The sequence below is a fragment of the Juglans microcarpa x Juglans regia genome, chromosome 5D, assembly GCF_004785595.1.
Source record: "Juglans microcarpa x Juglans regia isolate MS1-56 chromosome 5D, Jm3101_v1.0, whole genome shotgun sequence".
In the NCBI taxonomy this organism is placed as follows: Eukaryota; Viridiplantae; Streptophyta; class Magnoliopsida; order Fagales; family Juglandaceae; genus Juglans; species Juglans microcarpa x Juglans regia.
The window spans coordinates 1285827-1307214 of record NC_054602.1 but is presented as its reverse complement, the minus strand read 5'-3'; the positions used below and the strand labels follow the sequence as shown (position 1 = coordinate 1307214).

The following is a 21388-nucleotide window of genomic DNA, read 5'->3' as shown; positions in this document are numbered from 1 at the left end:
TTGCAAAGATTTTTGATGTTGTCGTGCGTACCATATGGAGGAGTGCCGTCGACATTTTCGTGACAAAAGTAAAAATACTCCCCACGGACGAAGCTAACTTCGTCTTCGAGCCCCGTTTACCATTAGTCTTACCCTGCGATTGGATATTGAGTTCAATTGAGTTTTTTATGAATAATAATAAATTTAGTAAGTGGAGTGAGTTACGTGGAATTCATTTAAAATTAGTTTAGATGTGTTGGAATGTTAAGATGAGTTTAATACTATTTATGGGAAATTGAAAAAGATTGTAGGTCCCTATGTATAAAGAGGTGTTGAGTTAAAAAAAGTTGTGAATTTTACGTGTAAGAATGTTTTGAGTTTAAATGAATTTAATAATTTGAGAGTTGAGTGTTTAGATATTAAATTCAATTTAAAATTAGATTGAATTGAGTTGATTTCAACTTAGTGTTGCAACTAAACGGGGCCTTAAAGGATTCAAATCCAATGAAATAAAAATATCCACTTTTCAAGGAGAAAAATTTCATTGTTAGGTTGATGTTCTCTTTATTTATAATATAGTAACATAGGTTGTTCATTTTACGTTTTCCCTCAACGAAATAAAAATTCTCCCATTTATTTTATTGGTACCGACCAATATGAAAAAGACAAAAAAAATATCAAAACGAAATTGGCGAGGCATGATATATATTAGAAAAATGGTATTTATACTTAAGAAAAAATTTACTTCTTCACGTTTCAACAACAAAATTGACAAAATGTTGATTGTAAGTAAAATAAAAATTATAAGTATATGTAATACTACTTTATATATTATTTACAATAGTTAAATGCACAAATATTATGCAATTTATTTAAAAAATAATAATTATAACATTCATATAAAAAATTAATTTTTTAATAACAAATTTTACTATTTTTTAAAAGAATTATATAACAATTATACACTATTATTATACGTAATATTACACTTCAAAAATATGGGCGTGATTGCGAAAGCTCTGTCCAATCCAAATTTGACAGCCAATTTTCGGTTCAAGGCCCAAAAAAGATAGAAGGAATAATAATAATAATAATAATAATAATAATAATAATCTAAAACTTTGATTCTGAGCCACTCGCCAAAAGATACCGTTAACATCCCTGTACCACAGAGTCTACGTTACTACCGCTGCAAATTGCAAAACCCTCCTCTCTTTCATGGCTAAAACTTGAAAAAACTCGGGCTTTTTTTCCCCAACTTTCAATGGCCTCTATTTCCATGTGCTTCACCATCTCACCAACTTCTTGCCAACTCTACCCTAAACCCTCCCCCCTTTTCCTAAACATTCCTTCACCTTTCCTCCCATCCAAACACCAATTTTTTCCCCTGGAATCCCTGTGAAGGTTCGCGAACCTAGGGTTTTGGTAGGGGTCGTGAGAGCGAGTATCGATGTACCTTCCACGATTAGGCCTGGAGGTTCAGTGGAGAGCGATAGCTTACCCGCTGATGTGAGGAAGCGGACGATGGAGGCCGTGGACGCCTTTGGAGGGAGGGTCACCATTGGTGACGTGGCGAGCAAAGCCGGGCTTAAGTTGAATGAAGCTCAGAAGGCCTTGCAAGCTCTTGCTGCTGACACCAATGGCTTCTTGGAGGTATAAACATACTTACGTTCATGCGCTCCTAAAAACTAGATGTATATGTGTGTCTGTGGATGTTCAAGTGAATTTAAGCTTGCTAGTTTTTTTTTTTTTTTTCTTTATGTTTAAAAGATAGTGCATATGATACGATGTGAGAGGGAATTGTACATTTGGATTGGCTAGTTATAGTTTTGGATGCTGTTGGTCCTTGAAGTTCTTGATTTGGTGAAGTCAATTGTTTTCAAGATGCTCTCTTACAGGTTTCGGACGAGGGTGATGTTCTCTATGTTTTTCCCAAAGATTATCGAGCAAAGCTTGCGGCCAAGTCATTTAGATTCAAAGTTGAGCCTGTTATTGAGAAGACAAAGGTATCTATTCTCGTTACTTTTGATGTTCAGATTCGCCATCCTAGGAAATAATGGTTTATCGTCTGTAAAATTGACTTGACAGGCTACGGCTGGGTATTTAGTGAGGATTTCCTTTGGTACTGCACTGATTGCTTCTGTTATAATTGTTTATACCACAATTATTGCTGCTCTTTCGTCTGGTAGTAGTAGAAGGTAATCTCGGGCCTTCTATTGTTCAAAAACTTGCACGGCTTTTGAACTTTATGCATTTCCCTTTATTAAACAAATCCTTTGTAATATGCTGACATGGATAAAGGCATTTCTGGTGACAGTGACGAGGACAGTCGTGGAAGACGTGGAGGTAGAGCATATGATTCGGGATTTAACTTTTACTTCAATCCAGCAGACTTGTTCTGGTAATATTCTATGTAGTGTCAGGATTATGAGAAGTATTACTCACAGCACATGTTTTGTAGGACCATATAAGTGATTTTCATTGGTTGACTTACATGCTATGTAGATTCAAATGGTCTAGTTGATCATTGGAATCGTAACTGAGAGGATCAAAGTATGAAAACTTAAGGTTACTAGTAAAATTTTGTAAGAGTTTGTCATTCTGTACAAGGGTATTCTATGATTGACTAAAGTATCATGTAAGTGTTTGATATTCTATGCATATGTTAGTTTTGTTTTTTATAGTGGTGAACTGTTGATAAATTGTTCTTATTAGACTTTTCAGTGGTCTCTGGCTAATTTTCTTGTGGATAACGATATGTATGATGCTTCTGTCTGATAATGATGAGCATTGCCTTTTTGAAAACATCCATCCTATCATATTATTCAAGGTCAACTAGGCAGATTAAGATTCGTGCAATTGTATACTTGAGAGTTGCAAGAATGTGTTTCTGGTTTCATTTTATTTAGGTACTGGGATCCATATTACTATAGGAGACGACAAAGACAAACAGACGATCAGGAGATGAACTTCATTGAATCTGTAGGTGATAGAAGTGATTGCGATTTTTTTGTTTTACTGGCCATCTCAAAATACATTCATTTTATATATCGTTGTATTTTAGATATTTTCATTCGTGTTTGGGGATGGCGATCCAAATCAAGGAATCGAAGAAGAGAGATGGAAGTTGGTAATATTTTAGCACTCAATTCAGTTGTCCATTGCTTTCAAGATTTTATATAAACTCCTTTAGTTTTTGTATTTTGTGTTTAATTTTGTTATTCTCTTGCCTTTGTGTTTTTTTTATCTTGTTTAACATTTGTTTTTGCAAGTAAACTCTTCTCCTCTCTGAAACTGTTTGTAGTACCTACTTACTTCTTTATGTGTCTTTCTAGAAAGAGTGGTTTAGAAGAGATAGTTCTTATCTAAGTGTGATTACTAGTAACTCGGTGTTCTCAGATGTATACTTCTTGCGTACCTAGGCTATACAAGTGTACTTTCTCCCTATCTCTCTCTCTCTACTGATAATATTATAAGAAAGAAAAGAGGTAATTAATAAGTCCTTTTGGTGTCAAGGAAGGGAGTAGCGATAGGGATAGACCGAAAGGGAGGGGCAAGTTAAGTTTTTTATGAAGCCTAAGATTTTATCTTGGAATATACGAGGACTCAATGATAGTAATAAACGTCTTCGTATCAAATCTTTATTGAGGATGTGGAAGGGTGATGTGGTATGTTTACAAGAAACAAAGTTGAGCCTCATTGATAGAAACATTGTGCGTAGTTTATGGGGATGCTCACATGTGGGTTGGTCTTATTTGGCCTCACTGAGAGCCTCAGGTGGAGTGTTATTAATGTGGGATAAAAGAGTGGTTGAGGCGATCGGGGAGTGTGTTGGTGAGTTCTCAGTTTCGATTTTATTCAAAGATGTGAATGATGGATGGGAATGGGCTTTTGTAGGGTGTTATGGTCCAAATATGGACAGTGAAAGGCGAAAGTTGTGGGAGGAATTGGCGGGTATTTACTCTTTATGGGATGTTCCGTGGCGTATGGGTGGTGATTTCAACTGTACTCGTTTTCCTAGTGAACGTTCAGGTCATCATCGGCATACTAGGGTTATGGAAGAATTCTCTGAGTTCATTTTTGATCTGGACCTTATGGACCTTCCCTTGGTGGGGGGTGAGTACACATGGTCTAATGGCCGGGCTTGGTCGAAGTTGGATAGATTCCTTGTCTCTCCGTCATGGGAAGCTCACTATCCAGAAGTAAGTCAAAAAAGGTTACCTCGAGTCAGTTCAGATCATTTTCCCATTCTTTTAGATTGTGGGGGCATTTACAAGGGGCTGCCAGTACTTCAAGTTTGAGAACATGTGGCTGACAGCGAATGGGTTTGTAGAGACGGTGCGTGAATGGTGGGCATTGTATCAGTTTAGTGGCACTCCAAGTTTCATTTTAGCAGGTAAGCTTAAGGCTCTAAAATTAGATCTGAAAAAATGGAATTTGGAAGTTTTTGGTCACACAGACAATCAGAAGTCCACTTTGTTGGTGGAATTGCAGGATATAGTGGGTAGGGAATTATTGGGAGATGTCGCGGAGGAGGTATTATTGAGGAAGAGCACGGTTGTGGCAGAGTTGGAGAGGGTATTGTTGTCAGAGGAGATATCGTGGCGGCAAAAATCTAGGGCTCTATGGTTGAAAGAGGGTGATAGGTGTACAAAGTTTTTTCACTAAGTGGCTAATTCACATCGTCGTAACAATGCTATTGAATCACTTCATTCTGGTACTCAGGTGTTATCCTCTCCTCAGGAATTAGAAAATCATGTTGCACATTATTATGAGACTTCTCACCGAATCGGCAAATTGGAGGCCGAAACTTGATGCTTTGTCTTTTGAGGCAATTGATCTGCAATTTGTGAGTGTTTTGGAGAGACCGTTTGATGAAGAAGAGATTTTCAAGGTCATCTCTGGTATGGGTAAGGACAAAGCGCCAGGCCTGGATGGTTTCTCAATGGGTTTTTTCCAAACTTGTCGGGATGTAGTGAAAGGTGATGTCTTGCAGGTGTTAAGTGAATTCCACGCTTTTCAGAAGTTTGAAAAATTCTTAAATGCGACATTTATTGCTCTCATCCCCAAGAAACACGAGGCCTCAAGTATTGAGGATTTTCGTCCTATAAGTTTGGTTAGTAGTGTTTATAAGATTATTTCGAAAGTTCTTGCTAACCGGCTAAGTCCAGTGTTGGAAAATATTATATCCAAGCCTCAGAATGCTTTTATTCCTGGGAGACATATTCTTGATTCGGTGCTCATAGCAAATGAGAGCCTCGATGCTAGATTGAGGGAGGGAAGCCCAGGGATTCTCTGCAAGTTGGACATGGAGAAGGCTTATGATCATGTGAATTGGGAATTCCTCTTGTACATGCTTGAGAGGTGTGGCTTTGGAAATAGGTAGATTTCTTGGATAAGTCATTGTATTTCAACTGCCCGATTTTCAGTTCTAGTTAATGGTACCCCTGCTGGTTTTTTTGATAGCTCGAGGGGTTTGCGACAGGGAGATCCGTTATCTCCTCTTCTTTTTGTTATCGTTATGGAGGCATTGAGTAGGATGGTGCAGGCTACTGTTGAAGGAGGTTTTTTATTGGGGTTTAAGGTGGGAAATGGCTCTGGTGGCCCATTTATCATCTCACATCTTCTTTTTGCAGATGATACTCTGATATTTTGTGAAGCGGATAGCAGTTAGGTCCAAACTCTACGAGCATTGTTACTTTGTTTCAAAGCAGTGTCAGGGCTTAAGGTGAACCTTAGCAAATCTGAGATGGTACCGATGGGTGAGGTTCCTAATATCCGTAGTCTAGCAAGCCTTTTGGATTGCAGGGTGTCCTCATTACTATTGAAATATTTGGGTCTTCCATTAGGTGCATCTTTCAAGAGTAGGGCTATATGGGATGGGGTGGTGGAGAAGATAAAGAAAAGGTTGGCGGGATGGAAAATGGTGTATTTATCAAAAGGGGGGTGTCTCACTCTTATCAAGAGTACACTTACTAACCTTCCCATGTATTTCTTATCTCTTTTTCCTATGCCTGCAGGGGTGGTGAATAAGATTGAGAAACTTTTTAGGGCATTCTTATGGGGAGGCATAAGGGAGGAGAAGAAATTTCACCTGGTTAGTTGGAAGACGGTATGTGCCCCGATTGTGAATGGTGGTTTGGGTGTTTGTAATTTGAGAACTTTTAATAAAGCACTATTGGGGAAATGGCTTTGGAGATATCATCGGGAGGGGGGAGCATTGTGGAAGGAAACTATAGATGCGAGATATGGTGTTGCTTGGGGCGGATGGTGTTCCAATGAAGTGAGAGGGGGTTATGGAGTGGGGTTATGGAAGTACATAAGGAAGGGGTGGATATGTTTTGAAAATCATATTCGCTTTGTAGCTGGTGAGGGCAACCGAATTAGTTTTTGGCGGGATGTGTGGTGTGGAGACCATGCATTGGAAAGGGTTTTTCTGGCTTTATATCGTATTGCAGCTAATAGGGAGGTTTCAGTAGCTGATGTGCGGATATTCTCTCATGGTTTGTATCAGTGGAATATCCTGTTTAATAGGGATTTTCACGATTGGGAACTAGATATGGTTACTGACTTTTTCAGCCTATTACATTTCTCGGGGACTACTAGGGCATAACACGATAGCTTGAAGTGGAGGTCTAGGGAGCATAAGTTATGTACTGTTAAGGTGTATTATAAACTTTTGATAACACGGGACCATACTCCATTCCCTTGTAAGAACATTTGGAGGTCTCGTGTGCCTTCCAAAGTTGCTTTCTTTGTTTGGAATGCCACTCTTGGGAAGATCTTGACCACAGACAATTTGAGGAAGAGAGGATGTGTAGTGATGGATTGGTGCTACATGTGCAAAAAGCATGGAGAATCGGTGGATCACCTATTATTACATTGTGAAGTAGCAAGGGTGTTGTGGGATGAGATATTTCGGAGGGTTTGCGTCGCTTGGGTAATGCCTTTAAGGGTGGTGGATTTGATGGGCTGTTGGAGCAAATTGCAGGGCTGTCATCAAGTGGTAGCAGTTTGGAAGATGATTCCGTTGTGTATCATGTGGTGCACTTGGATGGAAAGGAATGCGCGTTGTTTTGAAGACAAGGAACGCACAGTGGTGGAGCTGAAGAATTTCTTTCTAAATACCTTATTGCTTTGGTTTTCTGCTATTGTTTTAATTGGGGATAATATTCATGACTTCTTGTCTTTAGTTCATCGCTCTTAGAATGTATTTAGGTGTCCTGTGGTATACTTCCTGTGTACATGGTTTAGGCCTATTTCATTCATATTAATAAAATTTATCTCTTACGTATAAAAAAAAAAACAAGTCCTTTTGGTGGTTGAGGTCACAGGTTAAGTCCTTTTGGGAATATGAATTATAAGAAAGAAAAAAGATAACAAAGGAAAGAGGTAATTAAGGCCTTGTTTGGGAACACAAGTATTCTCAAATATGTCCTTCCCAAACATCATTCAAACACAAAACACTTCTCAATTTCAAGTCTTCAACTTTTTTATCTAATCATTACAATTTTCCCAAACTCTCAAACAAAACACAAAAAGTAATACAACTTTTTCAAATTTTAAAACAAAAAAAATAATAATAAATTATATTAAAGCAATTTTTTAACTTTATAATATTTTTATTAACTTTTTCTCCCTCATTTCCCAGAACAACATGGGCATATGGTACTGTTAAAAAGAAAAAGGAAGAAGAATGCAGTAACTTAGTCATTTTCCTGAAAATTATGTGCAGATTGGGCAATACATAACTTCTCATGGTGGTGTTGTCACAGCTGAAGAACTTGCTCCATATCTCGATGTAGAAACTACAGAAGGGACCACAGTAAGTTCATGTTTGATGTGGTCTAGTTTTTATCATGCATTGCGAGTTTGTTGTTTAGCTATTGAATTGGGAGTACCATAGCTTGCATCACATATCATTGTGATTATATTTCACGGAGTATTGCTTTGCTCTCCCTCTTTTTCTCTACCAATAATTCAAGAAGTCGTGATTTTGCCTGTTTTAAACCATGCTTTATTTAAATCGACTGTGTTTTACTATCATCTGTTGATTATTGGTCCAAGTTCCTTCCCTCAATATTTGAGATCATCTCCATGATTACTTTCGGAATATTCAAATTCTGGTGCTTATCGGATCTACAAGTATTGAACTTGATACTTTTACATTGCAGTCTTTCTTTTCACCCCTTTTCAAGAGCATAATTGCAGTTTCTCAAACTGTAACCAGATTTACTTGCCTCCAAATTAATAATTTTGCCTTTTTTGTCTGCGAAGACTGCAATCATAATTCTAAGACATAAGTTATTTGATTTTTTTCTTTGTTAGTGGAATTTTCAATCAATCATTTAGTTCTTACACTGCAGATGTGCTGTTTGTTTCATTTCACCTTGTTTTCCTTTTTTTTTTTTTTTTTGTTGATTCCAGAATGATGAATCATACATCTTACCTGTTCTTTTGCGGTTTGATGGTCAGCCTGAAATAGATGAAGAGGTATGTCAGAACAATTTATTGGAAGAATGTCAGTTGTCGAGACCTTGAACTGATTCATCAGATCAAATTTAGGAAGCTATGATACTGTGTATTATCAATAATTTTTTATCTATCTTATACCATTGATATGCCCTGCGCTCAGATTTTAATGCCAAAAATGCTACCTGTGAAATTTCCGCACATCAAAGCATCTGGTACAAAAGTGTTCCCTTTGCATTTACTTGCCAGTTGCTTATGATGCAGGGAACTATCCTTTATCGTTTTCCATCTCTACAGCGTACTGCCTCTCGAAGGAGTGGAAAAAAGGAATATGTGGGAAGAAGGTGGACTGATTGGGTTGGAGGGGTTGAGAAGTTTTTCAAGGAGAGAAAATGGGAATTCAGGTTATATATTCCCCCATGCCAAAAGTTATGTGGCAAAACTTCATCCGTGATTCTTTCTTGACATGTTTTTTCTTTTCATTTTCCTTTTTTCACCCCTCTTTGCAGTAAAACTAGCACTTCACAGAAAGCTATGGTAATTGGGCTGGGTGGGCTTAACCTACTTGGTGTCATTATTCTCGGAAGCATGTTAAAGTATGGTTCTCTTATTGTTAATTGATGCTGGGTGGCTTCCCTTGATGTTGCCCTAATGTTCCCATTTTTTTCTTTTTTTGAAGGGACATTGCAGTTAAACCTAGTGGGTTAATTAGATTTGTTTCTGATATATTTCCTCTCCTTCAGGTATGATTTGATGTATTAGATTCCATATGAACAGTCTGCTTTATATGGTTCAAGTTTTGAGTTCTGGATGACTAGTTCTGTAGTTTTCACTTTATGAGCAGAACCATAAATTAAGTAAATATTGGAGAAAAGGTCAAAGCAGGTCTTGAATACTTTTTATCAAAAGAAATGTTCTTGATCCATCATCGTCTCTGAAAATACACAGAGACACACATGTATGTGTGTATGTATATAGAATACATTTTTCATTTATCCCCTTCACTCGATATCAAGTATTTTTCCTAGTTGTTTTATGATACCATTGCACTTTAAGTTCGATGGTTAGCAGCTTTTGTGATGAGCATTGCTATTCATAACCCTTCACACACCACACACTACAATTTTTTTATTATTTTTATAATTTTTTTAAGTTTTTAAAATTTTTTTTTTTTGGTTTTATTCTTCTTAAACAATTGAATTCTTCTACTCATCATCCATATACCACACATTTGATAAGAGAAAAAAAATAAAAAAATCACAAAAAAGGTGGTGTGTGGTGTATGAGGCTTATGAATAGATTTTTTCTTTGTGATTTGTCAACTTTTTAACAAATATCATTGTGGCTTTGTCAAACACTTTCATTATTTCATATCTTACTTGGTCATCTAAAATTTCTTTTAATTACTGTTACCAACAAAGTAAACTTCATTGATGTCCTGGTGGTGGAGGGGGTTGAATTTTTTGAATTTTGTATGTCATTTGTTGCAGTTTAACATACAATAGAATTGGTTCTCCTCATCCTCTTTTTGGCTGATCTGAACTACTTAGAATTTAAAATTGCTGACATGGGATAAAACTCCTTAACTATGGGAAAAAAATTGGAGTATTTTTGTTTGCTTGTGGAACGGATATCCAAGTACCCTCTCAAATTGAAGTTTTTTCTCATAACAACTGTTAATTTTTTTCTTTTGCTGTGTTTGCATGATTTTCACTTTCTACAAATATAAGATTGCAGTCTTGGGCAATGTTGTCAAATGTTGGTTTATCTTTGGTTGCATATTTATTGAACAATTACTTTGCAGATCTATGCTGGTTCTTTCTTTGCAATTCCTTTGATCCGGTGGTTCTTCATCCGCGATAGTAATGCTAAAATAGAAAAGAGAAACCGAGCTCGGCAACAGCGTGCTCAGGCACTTGAATTGCCTGATATTTCACTAAGACGGAAGGTAACTATATTGGTGCTTATCTAGAAAAGGTTGAGAATTGCTTTATGTTCCCGATGCGCCATGGGGATGAGGTTTATTTTTTCAAAAATAATTTTCTTGTCCAAAAAAAAAAAAGAAGTGTCATGTGGATTTCTATGCCATTAGTAGCAAATTGTACCTTCGCTTTCTCATGTATACTACCTATGTACCTGGGCTTTGCCTATTTCTATAAATATAACTTCTTGATTACCTATAAAAAAAAAAAAAAGCATATTGTACCTTTGCATGAATAATTAACTTGATTTCTGTCCCCATATCCAGCTCCTCAGTGCTCAGGACATGGCTCAGAGAACAGTCATAGGACAGGATCGAATTGTCTACAGCACTGACCGGGACTTAATTGAACAAGACTATGAGGCCAAGGAATGGGATTTGAGATTCCGAGAGAGAGAGAAATCAGATTGAGTTGATACCACTGTAAGTGTGTTACTCTTTAAAGTTGACATTTCCGGCCTTAATCAAAACATAACCAACATATGAAATGATTTGATATATGTTAACATAATTTCAAACATTTTCTTGAAGCTACAATTTGTAACAAGTTAATAGTGGTAGAATGATCAGTTAGTTTAATAACAGAGCAGGTACATTGATATATATCATTGAAAGAAGCAATGTGACTCCTGGTGGTCATTTTGATTAGCAGATTAATCTTTTGGTTCCTGGACTCTTTAGTTGGTTGCAACTAAAGAGTCCAGGAACCAAAAGATTAACCTGCTAATAATAATAAAAACAAAAGAAAACTCTTTAGTTGGTTGCATGCTATTTTTATCGATTGAAAAACGAAGGATACTTGAATCTAAAAATGCTAAAAATTTCTCATGGCAGTGAGCCCCTTGGATGTTAGTTTGATTGTTGATTGCTATATCTTGCAGGGATACAAGTCCCGACTCCCTTGGATGCTCTTATTATAATGGTGCTTTCATACTTGGACAATCACTCCACTGTTGCATTTGTTGTGTGGAGAGCTGAGTTCGTGGTATTTTTTCTTTGAGAACATCATGGTATATCTCGGTCTGCTACCTCCCTCCAAGCCAAGCTTTTCACCGAGCAAGCTGGGGAATACGAGTCAAGGATGGATTCTGCAGTCTCCCGAGATACGGAAGGAAGCAGATTGGACTGCAAAGCCTTGTGATACAATTCAATTGGACCTTATCCGCAAATTGCCATTTACAGATGAAGAATAGGACATTACTGTAGCTACTTATATATCAGTGTAGAGTTCAAAGTGTCATATGCTTCGTATTTATTACTTGATCATTTCCTAACATCTGCAGTCTTCTGAGATCCCTTAGGAATGTAATTATCTCTTTTGTGGTGTAATCATTCCCAGTAAATCGGGGAAAATACCGGCCAGGGCCGATTCCAATTCTCTCGTGTACATTTTTTCTTTTCTTAATAGTGGCCACATTCAAAGCGTCAACTTTCATTACTTATATACAATGATGATCATCATGATCTCCACGAGCCTTAGAGGGGAAGGGGGAAGGGGTGAAGTGTAACAGTCACGTCTTCGAGTCTACCCAGCTGATGTAAATGTGCCACATGGTAAGTTCCTTTCAACACGTCAAATTATATTAAACTTCTATTTATTTAGTATAATTTTTTTAGATAGTGCCTGCAATTATACATAAAAATGCCGTATTAAGCCCACCGCGAAATACGTTCTGCTAGAAGAAATGACTGGGGGATTGTATACACACGCTACTATGCAGTGTAAAGACCACCATCAACAGCCATTATCAAAACCAATATATTTCTTTTACTTAATTGGTGCCATATAAATCCATCCAACACTAAAAAGATGGACTCCCAGCAGAAATGACGGGGATCACGTGGTCAAGGAATGGTATAAATTGATGCCCGTTGGTACAGAAGTTTCCACGAGCACAGACAGCTCTGTGCACCCTGGCTTAGATATGATGTGTCAGGAAACAGGTGAATTAGCAGCTTGGCACCAACTGTTCTCACCATCGCTACAATTCTTCAAGGAAATGATCGCAGAAAATACCCGATAATATTGCTCTAAGCTATTTGGGAGACCAAAACACCTGCAAAAAAGAAATAGAAAAAAAAAAACATTTGTTTTGGTTTTGGAGAACTTACATATATGAGTAATACTACATGCAGTCGTGGAGTGCGCAAGCACTGTGCAGTCGTTTTGAAAAAGAGTAGAGTCCACTATTAAAAAATTATTATTTTTTCATGTAGATTTCGTATTTATTCACTTTTTTTCAAAGTGATTGCATGACGCTTGCGTACTCACGACTGCAACTATCATTTATCTACATATATTTAACCAGATTGATAGCTTAAATTAGAAAAAACTAGAACTGTAAAATGAAGAAAATGATGTTTAAGGGCTGCGTACCTAAAATTACTACAGTAAACAGTATTATCAATATCAATCGAATGAGATGTTGATTAACTCGAACACAGACTGGAGATTTTTGATATCTTGCCCAACAGGAACCTATGCTCATTCTCATCTGCATTCCCATCTGCTGACCCTATCAAAGAGATGCGCACACATAAGCACCTACATTATCCCTTCTCCCCTTTAACATAGCCACACTCTAAAGACACACAAGTCACAAAAATATGCATACACAATTGCACATACTTCCTAAAACATCACATAACAGTCTGCCAGATGATATATCATTACAAAAAAGGATAATGTTCACGCTAGTACACTTAATTTTTTCCCAATAAAATCTTTGATTACTTACTAAAAGAGGATAATGTTCAAGGAAACGCATTGCAGATACATACTCCTTAAAATGTAATAATATGCCAATGATGATGACAGATCATTGTGAATGGATGTGTTGTTTTGACTGAGTTTATGGGCTTCCGTTTCCTTTTATTTTCTTCTACATATCTCTAGTATGGCTCCGTGTACTAGGGCTACACATTTTATTAGCCACAAATTCCAACCAACATCATATACATCCTTTAGCAACATTGTTAAATGAAATGCAAAGTAATGACTATTTTATAGTGAATAAAAAAATACATTTGCAAGTGCCAATGGGGGCCCGTATAGTGCAAACACAGGTCGAACACACTGAAAAACTCAATAGAAACTGATTTCCAACAAAAGTTTCTAAAGCGTTGTAGCCATATGATAACTCCATCAACAATCTTCCTTGGGACAACTCTATGGAAAGATTCTATATCATGATGGATTGTATGGTTTCTCTCCTTACTGATGAATTGCTGGACAGCCAAAAAAATGCTTTAACAATATAAAAGGGTATTCTAACCACTTTGCAATCCTAATTTGTCCATTTTCAACAATATTTATGAAGATTTACTGCTGCGCATATATGGAACACATATGGTCAAGTTACCTGTGCACCATGAGAAACATCAGCGTATGATGAGGAATGCCTTTGTTCTTCTCCATCCTTTAACCTCTTTGTATAATTCCTACTGACAGTGCTCCTACAGGCAGTCCGTAAATTATTCAAGAAACCAAACGAATTCAATCTGCCCCACAATGCCCGCAACTTGTTCTCATGGAAGAAGCTTTTAGGTTTGGGTTCATCAGCTTCCAGATCCCAACTCCCATCCTCACCATGTATGTTACACGAGGTCTCTTGAAGAAAATCCGGAGCTTCACAACCCAACCTTGGAGTAAAATAAGAACCCACCTTCCTTAGCTTATTAGAGTTGTGGTCAATATGTGAAACCCCATTAATATGCAGGCTTTCAATTTCTCTGCTGCTGTGCTCAGCAAGCCCAGCAGCAGTATCTTTTGAACTAGATGTTGTGTTTGGATCAAGAAATCTTCTCAATATGCTACTGTCTTCTAAATCATAACGATTGAGGCTTTCTGTGGGCTTTCCCCCGGAAAGAAACAATGCCAACCTATCTCTGTCCTGTTCATCTAAGTTAACCCACTCAGTATTTGTCACTGTATCTTGCAATGAAGCATCTTCGAGGCTTTTCTGCACGTGAATTATTTGTTCCCTGATGGCTCTGACAAACTGCTTGTGTCTTGAAACTACATCTTCCTGCCTTTGAGACTTGTCTATCACAGATGACAAGTTGACTGCTCTTTCAAAATCTTCCAACTAATTACAGATAATAATCAGTACAAGATTAAAAAAAATTAAGAATACTAACAAAATAGATAAATAGCTGAGGTCGAGGTCGACATTAATACCTGCCATTTTGCTGTTTCAAGGGTTGTTGCAAGATCACGCCTATGATAATTAATTGACAGAAGTAGCTTTGGGTCTGGGTGCTCATCTTGAAGACTTTGCTCGTGCAACAAAAGACGGAATATTGATTCCATCCTAAATTCCAAACCAAAACATAGAATTGGATCATCGCAAGTAAAGTTTCCAAGGGAAAAAGTTCAAGTTTCAACCGTATAATATATATCAAAACAAAAACAAAATTTGAGATTCTAGGACAATGAACCTACCGTACGCATCTACAAGTTGAGGAACCTCTAAAAGTTTTCAAGTTTTAGCTTAAATTATAAAGAAAATTAACTTGTGGACAAGTTGCAACCGTTGGGGAAGCAACTTCTCATACTTCCAATGAAAATCTTGAAAGTCCTGCCACCAAGGAATTCAACATTTGACCTATAGAGAATCTTTTGAACCATAAAAGTACAACTGTCTCATGATTAAACTCCATTAGATGACATGACACCATTAGCACCTCCACTACAGATGCCGAAAGGCAAATTTTCTCGAGCTTTATGGCTTCGTGTCCAATATTATAAATGAAGCCTTAAAGGAAGCTCATATTTCCATAAACCATTAAGACCGTTTTGTAAACAAGAAGGGATAGCAATAAATTTACGATAAAATTGAGCTCAAGAGTGCAACCACCCAAATGCTTAACATAAACCCTTTTGCTGAGTTAGCTATAAAAAAAAAAAAAAAAAAAAAAAAAAAAATATTTAAAAAAAAAACCCCATTTGCTGCGTAAACCCAAAAGAGATAAACCAGTTCCCCACACCGCGTTTCAAAAAGCAAACATTTTACTTTCAGAAGGAAAAAAAAAAAAACTTCCGAAATAGCAAAAAGAAAACCAAAATATAAACTGACCTGTCGACGGAGTCTTGAACGACCTCGGCTGCCGAAAACAGAGGGTCCGATTCCCACCGGAGCAAACTCGACCCCATTTTTTTTATTTACAAAAATTCAATTAAAATGTGAGAATCGAATAACATTTTAATAATTGTATTTTCTAAAAAATAACGCCATTATAAAGAAAAAGCTCGAAATTAAAATGTTCAATAAGAATCATTCAGGGAACAGGTTCAATAAGAAAAACGAATTTATAAAAATAAAAAGAATTGATGGGTATGAAGGAATTGAAGGTGAAATGTAGCGCAAAGTCTAATCTTAAAGATGGTTACGAAGAATGGTCGAGATTTTAGGGTTACGGACGAAAAGAGGGGGATCTTTTCGGTTTGCAGGCGAGAAAATAAAGTAAACAGGCACAAAAGCAGATGCGTACGGAGGAGAGTAAGCATCATGTGTCAGCGTGACCTTATTATCTCAAAGTGTTACACACTAATCAGCCTTTGCCACGTTCAAAGAATATTAGAACACCGGATGGGAACCAATCCAAAATATCATTTTAGATCGAACCAATTAACATCTTTAGCTAAAAAATAGCCTTTTTTTTTTTTTTTTTAGAAAATCGTATACTTTTGTAAACAAAAAATTTCTATATTCATAAAAACAAATTTTTAGACTGTTGAGTTTAGTTATCTTGTTATTTATTTATTTATCTAAATGAGACATCAAGGATAGTGAAAGTGAACATTCTCAACAAATTCACCAAAGTATTCTAACTACAACCATCTGGTCCTGCAGTAGTTATGCCCCTCCCAATAAACGTCAACGATATATAAGGGCTGTTAAGAATATTTTAAAATATTTGTAAATAATAACGTAATAATTTATGAATAATAAAAAAATAATTTTAAAATATATGGGAATAGTTGGAGCGAGGTGATATAAAAGGTGACCACTGTCGTGGAGTTTCCACGTCCGTATTGAGAGCTGACTTTTCACCTTCAAGGGGTGGTGTATCTAAGTTTTGATATCAAAATCACTTCAATCTATCTCATCTCATCTTATAATTATAATTTTTATAAATTTTCATATAAAATATAATAAATAATTTAATTTTTTTAAATATTCAGAATAATAATAATTTTTAAAAAATATTTTAACATTATTTAATTTAACTTTCAGCTAAAATTATCTCATCTCATCTCGTCGTCCAAGTCCAAAAAATGTTGTCACCTGTACTCATAGCTAGTCATGTTTTTCCCTTATTCTTATCACGCAGCGGATCTTATGCGCCAGAATTTTGCTACATAAGACCCGCACAAATCATGTCGATAGGGTATGGCGACAATGCTTATCGGAATATGCTTGACGCCTCGTGGGATGATTTTAATTTTGCAATCGATAAAGAAAGCTCTCCAAACTTGATGTTTTTTATGCTGACTGGAACCTATGTTCATTGATGAGCTATATATATATATATATATATATATATAAATGCTTTAACACAAAAAAATTTTATAAAAATAAATTCATAAACTAACGTGATTTGATATAATATGTTAGATTGTAAAGTTAAAATAGATTACATATGAAGCCATCTACATAGACAACAGAGATTATTGACTAAACCAACTCTAACAAGATTCTAACTAAGATAATAGAATTACAAAGCTACAAACAGTCCCTATTACAATTCACCACTCCCAGACTTGCAAAACAATGGAAATCAGCTAATTTATTAATGTGATTTGTTCATGCCTTGCAAATCTGGATAATAGTAAACTGGCAAGTCTGGACTCACGATGAAATGATGGTGGTTGAAAAGGTGATGATTAGCATTTCTCAACTCTATATTTATCCATGAATTTTGCTAATATCCTAGAAATTAGAGAGCATCTTGATGCTATGAATTTCACAGTATGATCACAAGTTATTTTGGTTTTCCTCGTTCTAATAGAAACAAGACACCAGTGGCTACCAAAATTGCAGTAAAAAAATCACACAAAATACTTGACCATCTGAATTTCCTTTTGCTTGAAACCGCATTTCTCATAGAATGCCCTATTCTCCAAACTGCAGTCAAGAATCACCTTATAGCAACCCATAGAACGAGCATGATCCGTGAGGAATGCAATGACTTTCTTGCCTAATTGCATCCCCCGAGCATTGGAGTCGACCACAACATCTTCAATGTGCCCAACTTTGCCGCAATTCCTCAGAAACTTGTTCTCAATGAACACACTCCCAGTTGCAATGATCTTCCCAGACGATTCATCTTCTATGACACAAATAACGTGGTAAGCTCCAAGGGAGCTGATCTCATGAAATCGATCTTCAAAGTCATTGTCAGAAACAGAGTCACAAACGGTTAGTTGCCGCAGCAGCTCTATAAAACCCTTGCTTTTGTCTGAGATCTGTAATCTTCGTACCAGAAACTTCTGATCTTCGCTGGACGAATTACTGGCCTGCATCTTTTTCTTTTACCCGATAAGATCTGGATACATTCGTTCGAATATATATAGAAAAGGATGAAGCATTAGATCTGCATAGATTTGAAGCACAAAACAGGACTTGGCAAGATTTTCCTAGGTAGAATTCAGGAATTTACCCTTTATCTTTGCTGCCGGGCGGAATGGAGTCCATCACCGCGAGGAAGGCCAGGTGTTCGATAAAGTAGATGCGAGAAGAGCCAGGGAGACTAGTTGAGACTGACTTTGCCTCTGACTCGGAGTACCGTACAACTACAACTACAGCCATCGTGAGATTGCTGAAGCGGAGCAGAGAGAAGTTACAAATAAAGGAAATAAAGATCCAAAGAGGAACGACATGCAGTTTAGTCGATATGGTGATTATGGGCCTGAGCTAGTGAGCCCGATTATTTCAGAGTTCGAGTGAATCCCAATTAGTTCAGAGTTCGAGTGGGCCCAATATTTTAGAGTCCGAGTGAGAAATTAACAAGGAAGGATCCAGAAACCCGAAGCTAAAGAATATGGCTATGGCGTTCTGAGAAAATTCTTGGTCAGAAAATATGCCGAGATCGCTGATTCAGCGCCTGGCGCCATACCTGGCTGGTCGAATCCGACAGAACCAAAGGCTTCTAAGCTCTGCTTCTTCGTCTTCTGCTCTTTACGAAGCCTCTCCATCGCCTTCTTCTCCATCTCCCGATGCCGTCCACTTGACCGACAATTGGGTCCGAGTACGCTATATCTCACATATTTTTTTTTTTAGAATAGGAATTAAGTTATTTTTTCATATTGGATTTTCCCCCATATTCTGAAATAAATTGAACAACTGAAAAAATGTATTTTTTGGAAGAACAGAATATCGCATTTATTATGTGTTTAGAAAATTGCAAGATTAATGGAACCCAGAAGATTTATTCTGTAAAATCGTTGAAAGTAAAATTTCCATTTGGTCTTGATGGATGTTGATCATTATCTGGTTCCATAATATTTGACGTCCCAGAGTTTATGCCTTTACATATTATTAAGTTGTGGGTAACTTTCGCAGAGAATGAAAGAGCTGCAAGCTACCGAAGCACCGGGTGGTGGAAAGATGCTTAGGTTGAGTGTGGAAACTGGGGGATGTTCTGGGTTCCAATATGTCTTTGATCTGGATGACAAAACCAGCTCAGATGATAGGTATATGCGTTGACATGTGATTGCTTACCCGTTTCTGCTCTAATTGGATAGTGTTCATCAGAAGCTGTACTCAATTTTGCTAAAAATTTTACACTTTCTGTAGAATTGTTGAGAGGGAAGGAGTTAAGCTCGTGATCGATAATATTTCATATGATTTTGTAAAAGGGGCAACCGTTGATTACGTTGAGGAGCTGATACGTTCAGCATTTGTGGTAAGTGGATATGGATGTACACACTGCGTATGACTTGTCATCCTTTTCTGATAGGTACTTTTTGTTTTATAGGTATAACTTGTCATCCTGAGATAGAAACTCCTTGTTTGGGAAAGTTTGAATTGATTAATTAGGATAATTAGTCTGAAGTACCATTTTTTCCTTTGGAAATGTCCTCTGGTAAGTGGTTCCTGTCATATTATCTATGCAGGATTTTTTTAGGACAATGAGATTTGAGGCGAGAGTCTGTAGCTTAAATGAGATAAACTTCTGCTATGATAGCCTGTGTTAGGCCCTAGGTGGGGTACTAATAGCCAAAACACAAATAAGAAATGCAGATGAAGCCCACGAGGCTGAGGTTTATGTAGATCCTTACAAGAACAATGAGACTTGAGGCAAAATTCCAAACTTTATATGAGTTAAGCTTGATCTATGATAGCCTGCGTTAGGCCCTAGGTGGGCAGCAGCTGCCAAAACAAAACTAAGAAATGCGGATGAAGTCCGCAGGGCAGAGGTTGATGCGAGTCTCTATCCTCTTAGATGTCTGGTTCATGTTGGTTAGTTGGGGTGTCACAAAATTGAATACTACGGCCGTTTACTTTTGATCTGGAATCTAGGTACTTGAGTTCTGTCTTTTCGAAAAAATCCAAGGAGCATCATGCCATGCAGTTCAAAATTGTCGATGGTTTTATTTCTGACCTTGCTAAACTCTATTTACATCGTTTTAGTGTGAATAAGTGATGTTGCAAAGGTCCTATTGCAAGAAAATGGCCCCAATCTAGAGTAATACTAGATACAAGCTTAAAGTATACAAAAGATAAGTCTTGCATTGGCCCTTTGTAAAAAAGTAATTCTCATTAAAAAAAGTGGGGCTTTTTTTTTATATAATTTTTCATAGTGGAGTCCTCTTTTTTATAAAGGGACTGCACGAGGCTTGTATATTAGGGGCTTGTACAAATCCTTACTCTTTTCCATATATATTTTAATATAAGTAAGAAAGGTCTTTTCCATATAATGTTACTGCACGCATCCTTCTCTGTTAATGGAATGATGCAATAATTTGAGCAACCTGCAAAATGGGTGCCAGTTTAAGAGACCATAATTAGATTTGGCTGTTTGGGTTGAAACTCAACGAGGCCCAAGGTTCACAGATTTGCTTTTTTTTTTTTATATATTTAGATATGCTTGACTGTACTTTTGCGGGTTAGAACATGGCAGATGCCTAGTGTGATTTCTGCAGATTTTTTAGTATAAAATTGGGAAATAATTTTTCACTGACAAACTATAATCAATGGGCGAAAAGTGCAATTTCCCTTAGAAAGTTTTGGTAGTGTAGGTTCCAATTTGAAAAATATAGGATGTTTTGGGTAGAAATTGAAACTTTTGGTAGTTTAAGGTGCAAAGGGAAAAATAGGTGTAATTTTTGGGCAAAAAGTGGAATTCCCCTTAGAAAGTTTGTATGATACTTAGTGCTGATTTTGTGTGGTGATATATCATATAGTGCCATCAAAATTTCATATTTGTAATACGTGATGCTGCTTCGGCTAAATTCCAGTGTAATGTGCAGGTGACTGAAAATCCAAGTGCAGTGGGTGGGTGCAGTTGTAAAAGTTCTTTCATGGTGAAACAGTAGTTTTGTTGCAAGTACCTTACCCATATACTCCCAGCACGGTCACTCATGTTTGGCCCCAACTGGTTATTATTTCCATTTTTTGTTTTCCAATAACAACCATTTCAACTGAAAGAAATTGCTTCTGTATCACGCTACTATACATGTAAGAAAGCAAGGTGTAAAACAGTCATCTATCATCGAGCTCTTGTATTTTTTATCGTTTCAGGGTTCGTATTTGAATGTAGGTAATTCAGTAATAATTGCACTTTGTTTGGCATTTCCGACATGGCATTTGTAAGGGCATGCATCTTACATATTGTTGATTGCTGCTGTTGGTTTGTAGGATTGTTGCAAGCTTTTAATAGTACATGTCATAGATGCTGAAGATGGAAAAAGTACAAATGTTTTGGATGGCATCTCATGTTTCCTCATTA

General features: G+C 36.9%; 4 protein-coding genes across 7 annotated transcripts; 2 read left to right on the top strand and 2 right to left on the bottom strand.

Moving 5' to 3' along the window:
* The first annotated feature begins 1107 nt into the window (after positions 1 to 1107).
* LOC121265392 (uncharacterized protein At5g03900, chloroplastic) lies at positions 1108 to 11861 on the top strand. Its single transcript, XM_041169008.1, is given in 15 exon segments — positions 1108 to 1333; positions 1336 to 1632; positions 1878 to 1985; positions 2068 to 2177; positions 2297 to 2380; positions 2889 to 2961; positions 3044 to 3109; positions 7715 to 7804; positions 8407 to 8472; positions 8716 to 8855; positions 8961 to 9047; positions 9131 to 9194; positions 10256 to 10399; positions 10700 to 10855; positions 11314 to 11861. Coding segments are annotated over 14 exon segments (1563 nt in total). The 5' UTR covers positions 1108 to 1243; the 3' UTR covers positions 10844 to 10855; positions 11314 to 11861.
* Positions 11862 to 12177: 316 nt separating this feature from the next.
* Positions 12178 to 15962, bottom strand: LOC121265427. Of its 2 annotated transcripts, none has more exons than XM_041169057.1 (5): positions 15511 to 15962; positions 14613 to 14745; positions 13795 to 14520; positions 12763 to 12948; positions 12178 to 12539 (listed from the first exon to the last, which is right to left on the bottom strand). In XM_041169057.1, exons 1-4 carry the CDS (start codon positions 15585 to 15587, stop codon positions 12766 to 12768), a joined length of 1119 nt encoding a protein of 372 aa, XP_041024991.1. In that variant the 5' UTR covers positions 15588 to 15962; the 3' UTR covers positions 12178 to 12539; positions 12763 to 12765. The 2 variants fall into 2 exon arrangements, with proteins under 2 accessions (XP_041024991.1, XP_041024992.1); XM_041169058.1 differs by having other exon boundaries at positions 12178 to 12489; positions 12810 to 12948; positions 15511 to 15958.
* Positions 15963 to 17215: 1253 nt separating this feature from the next.
* LOC121265469 (glucosamine 6-phosphate N-acetyltransferase-like) lies at positions 17216 to 18233 on the bottom strand. Of its 2 annotated transcripts, none has more exons than XM_041169109.1 (2): positions 18098 to 18233; positions 17216 to 17983 (listed from the first exon to the last, which is right to left on the bottom strand). In XM_041169109.1, exon 2 carries the CDS (start codon positions 17958 to 17960, stop codon positions 17487 to 17489), a length of 474 nt encoding a protein of 157 aa, XP_041025043.1. In that variant the 5' UTR covers positions 17961 to 17983; positions 18098 to 18233; the 3' UTR covers positions 17216 to 17486. The 2 variants fall into 2 exon arrangements, with proteins under 2 accessions (XP_041025043.1, XP_041025044.1); XM_041169110.1 differs by having other exon boundaries at positions 18105 to 18227.
* Positions 18234 to 18439: 206 nt separating this feature from the next.
* LOC121265467 (iron-sulfur assembly protein IscA-like 2, mitochondrial) lies at positions 18440 to 21231 on the top strand. Of its 2 annotated transcripts, none has more exons than XM_041169108.1 (4): positions 18440 to 18679; positions 19000 to 19130; positions 19234 to 19342; positions 20910 to 21231. In XM_041169108.1, the coding sequence occupies exons 1-4, from the start codon at positions 18518 to 18520 to the stop codon at positions 20973 to 20975; spliced, it is 468 nt and encodes a 155-aa protein (XP_041025042.1). In that variant the 5' UTR covers positions 18440 to 18517; the 3' UTR covers positions 20976 to 21231. The 2 variants fall into 2 exon arrangements, with proteins under 2 accessions (XP_041025042.1, XP_041025041.1); XM_041169107.1 differs by having other exon boundaries at positions 18443 to 18685.
* The last annotated feature ends 157 nt before the right edge of the window (positions 21232 to 21388 follow it).

Excerpts from the sequence above, each read along its gene's own strand:
- LOC121265427 (XM_041169057.1), bottom strand. The coding sequence starts at position 15,587 with ATGGGGTCGAGTTTGCTCCGGTGGGAATCGGACCCTCTGTTTTCGGCA. Across the intron at positions 14,746-15,510 it reads GTTCAAGACTCCGTCGACAG|GATGGAATCAATATTCCGTC; the intron begins GTCAGTTTATAT and ends TTTGGAATTTAG. Across the intron at positions 12,949-13,794 it reads ATGTTTCTCATGGTGCACAG|GGTCAGCAGATGGGAATGCA; the intron begins GTAACTTGACCA and ends TCTCTTTGATAG.
- LOC121265469 (XM_041169109.1), bottom strand. The coding sequence starts at position 17,960 with ATGCAGGCCAGTAATTCGTCCAGCGAAGATCAGAAGTTTCTGGTACGA.
- LOC121265467 (XM_041169107.1), top strand. The coding sequence starts at position 18,518 with ATGCCGAGATCGCTGATTCAGCGCCTGGCGCCATACCTGGCTGGTCGA. Across the intron at positions 19,131-19,233 it reads AAAACCAGCTCAGATGATAG|AATTGTTGAGAGGGAAGGAG; the intron begins GTATATGCGTTG and ends CACTTTCTGTAG. Across the intron at positions 19,343-20,909 it reads TGATACGTTCAGCATTTGTG|GTGACTGAAAATCCAAGTGC; the intron begins GTAAGTGGATAT and ends TGTAATGTGCAG.